Here is a 10,023-nt window from a genome sequence, read left to right on the forward strand (position 1 = left end):
GAGTCTGCGAGTCGAGATCGTCACCTACAAACCCCTCACCCTGGACGGCGCTCTGCCGGCTGGCGGGGCTGGTCATCTCCTGCTCCTTCTCGTTGCGCATCTGGGCGTACACGGTCCTGCCCGGGCGTTTCCTGCAGGGCGGGCGCAGGTGGGGCTCAGGCTCCGCCCCCCGCGCGTGGCGCTGACCTGCTCCGAGCCGCCTCCCCCAGGAAGCCCTCCATCCCGTGAGCCCCCGCGGCCCTGGGTCTCCCTGCTTCCAGCACTCAGCTGCCTCGGTCTGGTCCGTTCGTCCATCTCCCTGGACCGAGGACCCGTGCAGGGAGGGGGTGTCTCACTCTCCTGCTGCCCCGTCCCCCAGCAGCCCTGGGAGGGCGGCGCCCTGGGCTCTGGCTGGGTGAGCGGGCGCCCAGTCCCACGGGACGCACGTGCCCCCGGCTCCGAGAGGCACTGCCTGAGCCCTGCCCGGTTCCGACCCCTGGTGTGGGGTGGGTAGCTCTGTCCTAGCTCTGTCCACTGAGGATGAGCGAAGGTGGCATGTGCCACCTCCAAGCTGGGACATTCACACACCGACTCAAGTCCATCCTGAACAACCCTCGTCCTCTGGCGTGGCGCCAGCCTTGCCGGAAGTGGCCTCGCTCTGTCCGTCCAGGCCCTGCCACAGGGAGCACGAGACCCCAGCCTTTGGTGGCCACGAGCCACTGAGCCTCCGGGGCTGGTCGTCATGGCAGCCCAGCCCCCACCCTCCCCCGCGCTGATGCTGGGCCAGCGGGACCCGCCCCGCCTGGGCTCACAGGGCGGCAGTGCTGGGGGACACGGGGTGCTTCCCTCCACCGCCAGCCCAGGCTCCGGGGAGCACGCTGCACCCATGGCTGTGCCCACGGCGTCCATGGCAACCCCTCCCGCCAGTAAGGCATGGGTCATTCAGCAGTGTGCCAGGTACCCCCGACGCTTAAGCCCTCGCCTCTCTGGGGCGCCTCGGGGGCCTCACTCAGGGTCCCCCCTTCCTCTTCTGCCCCTCCTCTGGGTACCAGGTGGCAGCTTCCTCCGGGACCCTTTACAGCACGCACAGTAAATCTGGAGCGATCTGTGGGAACCGCAGTCTGGCCCGCAGGGGGTCTGAAGGATGCGATTTAGGGACCAGAACTCTGTTCCTTTCACATAACTCCCGCCTCCTGCTCCCCAGGCCACTCCTGCCGCCCTGCAGTGTGCTGGACAAAGCGCCAACGAGCACCTGCGCCCAGCCCCAGGTCCAAGGTGGGGGGAAATGGGGAGGGGGGGCCTCCACACACTGGCCTCCTACACAGCTGACTTGGGTCTGCCACCTCGCCTTCACACACACCCCAGGCCCCACAACAGGTCTCAGCCAGACGGGAAGGGGGACAGGAAGCTGCATGGGGGCTCCACAGGGTGGGCGTCCTGCCTGAGCTTGGCAACTCCCACCCCCAACCTGCCTCTTCAGCGTCAGCATCAGCATCAGCACTGTGGCCCCAGCACCTGGCCCAGTGTCCACCCGCACCGAGGAGGGACACGCATGGAACGACCACTCGGAGGGCTGATGCCCATCCGGGATGGCCGGCAGGGTCTGGCGGGGGCGAGTGGGTCCAGGGCCCTGGGACGGTGGGGCTCAGGGAGGGACCCCTGGTTTCGGAGAACGTGAAGGAAAGGGTGAGCCGTGTCTCTGGACTGTCCCCAAGGGCAGCCATGCCCAGGGAGACCCTGAGGCTCTGAAAGCTGAACCAGCAAGATGGGGAGAAACAAGGGGGTCAAACTTCAAGGCTGTGTTTTGCAGGAAACACATCTGGTGACACTTCTTGGTCCTTTTGCTTGTTCCAAGGTCCAGAATCCAGGTAAATTCAGATTCACCAGCCTCAGCATGAGGCCCCGCCCACTGCCACCCTGGACACGGATGCCCCCCTCATCCGGAGCCCCCTGGCAGGCGGCCACTCTCGGTCATGCTCCCCAGAGATGGATGAGCACTGGAAGACCACGGGACATGGGATGGACGGGCCTGGTCAGAGCCCCATTCTGTCCTCTGCTGTGTGGCTCTGGGCATGTCACCTAACCTCTCTGAGCCTTGGCATCCTTGTCTGTAAAATGACAGACGGCGGGCTCCCTCTGAGGAGCGGGGAGCAGAAGGGAGGATGGGGAAGAAGATGCTGGGGACCCAGGGGGCACTCGGAACCAGGGACAGGTCAGAGCGACGCCTCTCCTGCAGCCCACTGTGGGTGCAGACTCACACCCCCTCCTGCTGGGGAGACCAGGTGGCCTTGCCTTTTGAACTTGTAGAGGATGAAGGCTCCCACCACGAAGAGTCCGATGACAAAGAGGACGGCCACCGCCCAGTAGCCACTGCTCCTTCCCAGCCTCTGAGCACCTGCAACACAGCAGCCATTAGTGGCAGCATAGACAGCGGCCAGTCCCAGGGTGGCTGAGAGGGACCAGCAGGCCACGCAGGCGGAGGGATCCGCTCTGGGCCCAGACTCCTGCTGTGTGCATGCAGGCCCCGGTCCTCCCTCCGGCCAGGGCACAGGGGACAGAAGGCCTCTGCCCATGTCTGTGCTGCATGGGGTGACCTGCCAGCTCTCCCATGGACGGGCAGAAAGTTGTTCTCCAGCTTCTACAAAGATTCTTGTCCCAAAGGTGAAAGGACATACTTGTGAGGACAGTCCCATGGAGGGGGGTGGGGGGGGCGAGACCATCCGAGACCCTCAAAATCAGAGTTCCCTGCCCCATCTGCAGAGCAGTGTGAGGCGCAGGGCCCCGTCCCCATCCCTGCGGTGATGGGCATCACCCGAGGGGCCTGCACGTACCGCGACTCCCTGCAGGCCACGCCCAGGCCCCGCAGGCCACGCCCAGGCCCCGCAGGCCACGCCCAGGCGGGGGCAGAGCCACGCCCACTCAGCGCAGCACCTGGCACTAGCCCGCGTCCCCACGGAGGAGGGGCGCGCACGTGGCTACTTAAAAGACCAAACGGATGGACGGACGCAAGAGGCAGCCAGGAGGGCCAGGAGGGGGGCGGGGGTGCAGGGCTCGCTCTCACCTGTGTCTGCCTCCCTCTCGGCCACCAGGACGCGGACCCCGCCCCGCAGGAGGAAGCTGATCTTCTGTGCGCTCAGCACCTGCCGGATGGCCGTGAGTCTCTGCAAGCGGAGAGGGGCGTGAGGGCCCGGAGCACGGAGCGGGCAGGGCGGGGCCGGCCTGCGCTCCGCCAGCCCAGGCTTCCCGGGGCTCAGGAGGGAACTGGGCCCGCACGGACGCTCAGGTGTCGCCGTGCACAGGTGGGCGCAGGGCCATAGGAGGAAGGAGGCCTCTGCAGGATGCAAGTCCCCGGCTGGGACACTCCCTGGGGACCCTGCGAGGCTTGGCGAACCGTTTTGGCACCAGCAATTCGGGGAGGCCGGCTCCCCGCTCACGGGGTGCGGGAGCCACCTCTGTCCTTGGGGACAAGCCACAGCCCAGCTCGAAGGCTGGAGACGCCTGGTTCTGGCACATCCCTGAGAGAGCTGCTGCGCCTCTGTCAGGAGGGTCGACCGGAGGCTCCAGGGCACGACTGTGGTGTCACTCTGTCCCTCCATGGTTGACTTTCTGAAGAAGGGCCGAGCCATTCCACAGAGGCCACAGTTCACGCCCCCAGCAGAGCCTCCACACCCTCCTCGTCACTAGAGACTGTTTCTTTATAAGGGACTGCAGCCCCCTGGTGTGTGGCAAGTGGTTCCGGTCATCTTTGAGTCCCCCGGCCAGGCCTGTCACACAACAGGCCCTTGTTCCCGGGAGAGGGCCATTACTTGGGCGTCGTCCCGTGCATTAAAGACCTTGCTGAGGCCGGACCTCTGGTCTGTCCTCACAGCTGTACCCCAGTGTCCTGCACCTCCAGCAGCCCCGCATGAGGTCAGGGCCATGTGACCAGCTTCAGCTGGTGAAATGGGAGAGGAAGTGGCATGCGTCCCCCCCAGGAAGGTGGGCCTGCCCCAGAGCCCCCATCCTCCGCCCACCATAGGGACCTCGAAGGCCACGTGGGTTCCCGAGGGTGTGGCCACACATGGAAGAGGGCCAGCACCCGCGTCGGACTGACTGGCGAGAAAGGAGGCTTTACGTGACAACGGGCCGCGGGGGTTTCTGTGGCTGTGATCTGCCACCAAGCCCTCGGTGGGGCAGGAAGCACCGGGTCTAGTGGCCGCGGGAGATACCTTGTCACTCACGAGGCTCCTCTTCCTCGTGGGCCGGGGCGGGGGCAGGAGCACGTGCAGGTCGGCCAGGGTGGGCAGTCCCGGCCTGACCACGGTCACCAGCAGCTCCTCAGGGATGCCAGTCTCCTGCGGGGACACAGAGCAGCCATGCCGATGATGCGCGTCCTCGTCTGCCACACCGCAGGCCCTCGGGAGACCTTCTCTCCCCCTTGACCTGTCTACGTCCTGGCCATCTGCCCTGCAAGCATTTCCGAGCCCTGCACGCCATGGAGATGGCCCCAGAATCCAACTGCAGCCCCATATCACCCAGCTCTCTTGGTCCCTTGGCCCTTTGTCCCCCTCTACTTGACCAGGTCTGTCCCCTCCAGCCCACTCCTAACACCTCAGCCCCTCTGCCTCCGGTGCTTCCAGATCCCTATTTGCCCCCAAGTGCCCAGGGCAATGTCCCCAGCATTATTAGCGGCAGGCCTTGGGTGACTCTAGGGGGGCGGCCTTTCTCTCACTGGGGAGCCCAGGGCCTCGGCTGTCCTGTGCCCTCTCTGATGCACCGCCTTCGTCTGCTTCCTGTGCCCTCCCGAGGGCAGTGGTGGGGAAGCCGTGGCGTTGGTGGCCGGGGGCACCTTGGAGAGGAGTCGGGTGACCACCAGGCCGACGTCCTCTCTCCACTCCGGGGTGTTGGGGTTGTGTGCGTCCAGGTCCTTGGAAAATTGCAGAGGCACAATCTGGTATTGATCTGGAAAGAGGCGGAGATGGTGCCGATCAGTCCTGCGCAGCCTGGCTCTCCCGCCAAGCAGGGGGCCCAGGACGGCGCCCGGGTTCAGATCCCACGGCCTCCTTTGGGTCACCAGATCCCGCCCTGGGCGGGGACACTTCACCGGCTGCCGTCTTATCACAATAACGCCGGGGACGACAACGACAAAGCCAGCACTGACCGGGGAAGGAGGGCCTGGCGCGCGCCAAGCCTGCCCTGTGGGATTTGCCCTGTTAACTCACGAGGACACGTACTCACCCCACGAGGTCGGCTTCCGGGCCCCAGGACCCACGGGCTTTGACGGGGCCGCCCCACCCCGCAGACCAAGCGTCCCTGGACAGCAGACCCTCCGTCCTCCTCTTTCTCTCGTATTTCCCAGGACCCCGGACTCAGAGGCCCGTCCTGGAGCCACGAGCACCGGAAGCCACAGCGAAGTCTCTCCATTTACCTCGGAGCCTCGGTTTCCTCACTTGGAAAGTAGGAGCAGGTGCCGTACGGGCAAGCGGCCCAAGGGGCAAGTGCTCGTGAACTGGGAACGCACCACCTTACGACGGGCGTCCACGGTGAGAGGCGAGAAGTACAACTCGCTGTTTGTAGATGACACGATAGTCTACACAGCAAACCCTAAGGGCTCCACCCAAAAGCCGTGAGAACTAACAGATTCAGGAAAGCGGCAGGACACGAAGTCAACGTACAGAAACCCGCCGTGTTCCTATCCGCAGACAATGAACTACGAGAGCGAAAAATTCAGACAAGAATCCCATTTGTAATCCCATTTGTAATCGAGAACCCAGAAATAAACCCACGGCTACATGGTCGATTGATCTATGACAAATTTGTCAACAATGGGGAAAGGACAGTCTCTTCATAAATGCTGCTGGGGAAAACTGGACGGCTACATACAAAAGAACAGAACTAGACAACTTACCTTACACCAAACACAAAAACTAACTCAAAACGGATTAAAAAACTGAACCTAAGACCCGAAACCATAAAACCGAGAGGAAAACAGGTGGTAAGCTCCTTGCCGTCGGTCTTGGCGATGATTTTTTTGGATTTGACACCAAAAGCCAAAGCCACGAAAGCAAAAATAAAAAAATGTGAGACAACATCAAATGACAAGCTTCTGCACAGCAAAAGGAACCATCGACAAGATGAAAGGCATTCTATGGAGTGGGAGGAAGTATTTGCAAATCAGGTGTCCAATAAAGGATTAATATCCAACATATATAAAGAACTCATACAACTTGATAGCAAAAAAAATAAAATAAAAATAATCCAATGATGATCAGGGTATCTGAGTAAACATTTTCCTACGAGGACTTACAGATGGCCAACAGGTACGTGAAGAGATGCTTCGTTAGCATCACTGGTCATCAGGGAGATGCACGTCAAAGCCACAGTGAGACGCCACCTCACAGGTTAGAATGGCTGCTACCAAAACGACGAGAAAAGACGAGGTGTGGAGGGTACGTGGACTGATGCGGCCACCCTGGGAAGCGCTGTGCGGCCCCCTCCAAAACCTACAGATAGAGCTACCAGATGCCCCGGCCACCCCACGGCTGGGTGTTTTCCCAGAGAAATGAAAGCGCTAAGCAGCCCGTGTTCACTGCGGCGTCATTTACAGCAGCCGAGACGCGGGCCCAGTCTAGGTGGCCATCGGCGGACAAATCTATACAGATAACGTGGTACATACACAACCACCAGCCGCAAAAAGAAGGAAATCCTGCCATTTTGGTAATGGGGATGGACCTCGAAGGCATTAACGCTAAGTGCAATGAGCCAGACAGAGAAAGACATGTACCGTATGCTCTCACTTATCTGTGGGATCTAAAAACCAAAACAACGAACAAAAAAATGAGCTCGTAGATACGGAAACAGATTGGTGGTCGCCAGAGGTGGGGGTGGGCGAAGGGGTCAAAAGGCACAAACGTCCCGTTACAAAAGGAGTAAGTCCTGGGCGGTCAGGTACCGCGGGGCGGCTGCAGTCAAGGATGCCACGTGGCGTAATTGCGAGTCGCTGAGAGAGACCCTGAATGTTCTCATCACGAGAAAAAAATTCCGTAAGTGTGTGAGGTGACGGACGCTCCCTAGACTCGTGGTGGTGACCACGTCACGGTTCACAAACGTCGAATCCTCACGACAAACGCCTGAGACTAACGTGATGCCGTGTGTCAAATGCGCGTCCGTGAGACAAGGACCCGCAGCCTCGCGCAGCGGCTGTCTGTCTGTCTGTCTGTCAGGTGTGTGGGTGAGAACGGCCAAGGGCAGCCCCACTGCACATCTGACTGCTGGCTTCTGTCCCCAGGGGAGGCCGCTCTCAAAGCAAAATGAGTTTCTATCAGAGTGACCGCTGGGGGGGGTGGTCCATCCTTCGGGGTAATCTGTGTGAATGTCTCCCGTGACGGCTGAGCCCCCCAGAGCACGGGTGCGTGGGGCTGTGACTCCCAGCGGGCAGCCCGCCCCCCGAGGGACTCACCCAGCACGCGGACGACCTTGGAGTCCTGCAGCACGGAGCTCCCGCAGGCGGCCTGCACGGTCACACGCACGTCCCCTGCGCCCACGAACCGCGTGGTCACCCAGTGATCCAGGGACAGCAAGGGCTGCAGGAGCACAAGCAGAGTCGGGGCCGGGCCTCGGGTGGGGACAGTGGGAGAGCTGGCCCCGTGGTCAGTCAGCTGGCCAGGGCTGCAGCGAGAACGCCAGGGCATGGGGCAGCAGGGGACCCCAGAGAAGCCGGGTCTAGGCTAACGCAGCATGGACACTGGCCTTCCAGCGGCTGTCCCCAACCCTCCTCCGTGGATGGTCCAGAAGGCATACGTGGCCTCGGGCTGGGCCTCCACCCATGTCCCTGCCCCACTGAGGTGTGGCCCGCCACCCTACTCAGCACCCAGCCTGTGGGGTGGGGCACACTCATCGACCTGGTGGCTGCATCGCCTCAGACCATGCAGTTAGGGACAGAGGCTCTGGGCGCTCAGCTGCAGGTGTCTAAGCTGTGAGTCGAGACCGCAGCCCAGGCCTGTGCCAGACCCACCCCTCCAGGGGACCACCATTAGGACCCCACAGCCCCTCCCCGCCTGGCCTCCGGGTCTGGGCCCTCAGCCACTGTTTGGGGGGCTTTCTGCTTGGGGGTACAGGGCTGAAGTTTGCTGAATGAGTGAAGGAGGCCCCTGCTTGGGTTTTGAGGGCCCCCTAGATTGGGAATGGGCATGTGTCCACCACACCTGGACACAGCTGGCCCCTGGGCGTGTGCCTGCCCCACCTCCACAGAGTCACCCTCTCCACTCCAGGCGGCAGCGAGGCCGGCGCCAGCACACCTGCAGGCTGGGGCCGATCCACCAGTAGAAGACGGTGAGGTTGGGGTTCGGGGGCAGCAGCACGGCTGTGAGGTTCACCTCCTGGTTGACACCGACGACGGGAACCACTTGGAGGTAGAGGGCCTGCAGGGGGGCTGCGGGGGCCGGGAAAGGTCGGAGGCTGGCATTGGGGCCCTGGGCTTTGCAGAGGCTGCTTGTTGGTCACTGTTCCCATCACCTTCATGATTAGTGCTGCCACCACCCACTCAGTGCCCTCGTCACCTCCACCGCCACCACCGCCACCACCACCGCCACCACCGCCGCCAGCCCTCATCCTGTGCAGACAGACTGCCACGGCGGGGCCTTGAGCCCGGCTGCTGGCCTCCTGCCCCGGGGCCCTCGCCCTGAGCACTGGGGACCTGCAGCAGCCCTGAGGGAGCCCCATGCTTCCCTAGGGCCAGGTGTGCCACCGAGCGCGACGCGTGGCCTCCAAGGGGCAATGGACTTACAGTTGACCTGGACAAAGAGCACCGCCTCGTCGTGCCCGGCCGTGTTCTCTGCCCTGACGGACACGCGGTAGATGCCAGGGCTCTCGTAGCGGTGCCGGATGGGCTCCCCGGTCAACGTGAGGTTCATGTACATGGCCTTGAAGCCGTCCCCGAGGTCCACCTGGTACTTGGTGGTCAAGACGTCGCCCTGCAGGAAACACCGTGAGGGCACTTCGGGCCGGACCTCGAAGCTCACTCACTCGTTCATTCCCTTGCTCCTGTCCTCAAAACAAGCGGGCCCGGGGGGCCCAGGGAACCGGAGCTGGTTCTGCCTTTGGGGTCCAGCCTGGAGTGCCGGACTGAGGGAGGCAGACATGGCCAGAGCTGCAGAGACCCGGCGGAGCCGAAGCAGGGGCCACTTTAAAGCCATCACCCAGCTGCAGAGGAGAGGGTCGAGGGGCGCAAGGTGAGGTCAGGGAGACCCCCGAGGCCTGAGCCGGGAGCCTGGAGGGTGACAGGGGCCTTGCGCACGGTAGGGGCGTCGGCAGCAGCACTAGGAAGATGCAGACACAGAAGCCCCTTAACCAGCCTCCCGGGAAATGCAGCGTCGCGGCCCCCGCGGTGGCTGTGTTTCCCGAGCTGTTTCTCGATCTCGTGCCACGTGGTGCCAGGAGTGAGCTCGGTCGCTCAGCGTCCACGCAGACAGGCGCCCCCCCCACTGCTGCCTCTCCCCGGCATTTCATCTCCCACGCGAGCCGTTCCGCTGCCCACGCGCCCCCTGCCACGAGCGTGGTCCTTCAGATGACCGGCTCCCTCAGCCACGGGGAACGGAGCCAGGGGAACAGGAACTTTTCCAACTTTATAGCAAGAAGCGGTTCTGGTGTTCAGCCTCGTTTTCTCTCTCTCGCCCTCCCTCGCCCCTGTCATCCGTCCCTGCCATGGGAGACCAGGTCCTGGTGGTGAAGACGGAGCAGGATTATCACTACCCGTTGATCGGTCCTCTCCTTATACAGCTGCCGAAACTGAAGACTCGTCAGCACACTCCGTAACGTACGCTCATTCACCTTTTCCAAAAATATGGTGTGAGGGGCTGGATAGTGCCCGTCCCCCCGAAATTCATGCCCACCCAGAACCTCAGAATGCGACTTTATGTGGACATAGGGTCTTAGCAGACATGATTAGTTCAGACGGGGTCACAGTGGAGTAGGACAGGCTCAAACCCAGTGACTGGTGTCTTTATAGAGGGGGGTGGGAGGTGCACAAAAGCCCTGTGCAGACGGGGATTAATGTGTCCACTCGTG

At 62.5% G+C, this 10,023-nt stretch overlaps 1 protein-coding gene across 1 annotated transcript in view; it reads right to left on the reverse strand.

The window, feature by feature from the left end:
* The window catches only part of SORCS2 (sortilin related VPS10 domain containing receptor 2), a 72,483-nt gene that overhangs the window by 4,220 nt on the left and 58,240 nt on the right, over positions 1–10,023 (reverse strand). The window contains 8 exon segments of the mRNA XM_023525663.1: positions 40–131; positions 2,272–2,374; positions 3,041–3,140; positions 4,188–4,313; positions 4,808–4,920; positions 7,418–7,541; positions 8,256–8,389; positions 8,744–8,930. Of these exon segments, the coding sequence (XP_023381431.1) occupies positions 40–131; positions 2,272–2,374; positions 3,041–3,140; positions 4,188–4,313; positions 4,808–4,920; positions 7,418–7,541; positions 8,256–8,389; positions 8,744–8,930 (979 nt within the window).

The sequence above is a fragment of the Pteropus vampyrus genome, unplaced genomic scaffold, assembly GCF_000151845.1.
Source record: "Pteropus vampyrus isolate Shadow unplaced genomic scaffold, Pvam_2.0 Scaffold589, whole genome shotgun sequence".
NCBI lineage: Eukaryota > Metazoa > Chordata > Mammalia > Chiroptera > Pteropodidae > Pteropus > Pteropus vampyrus.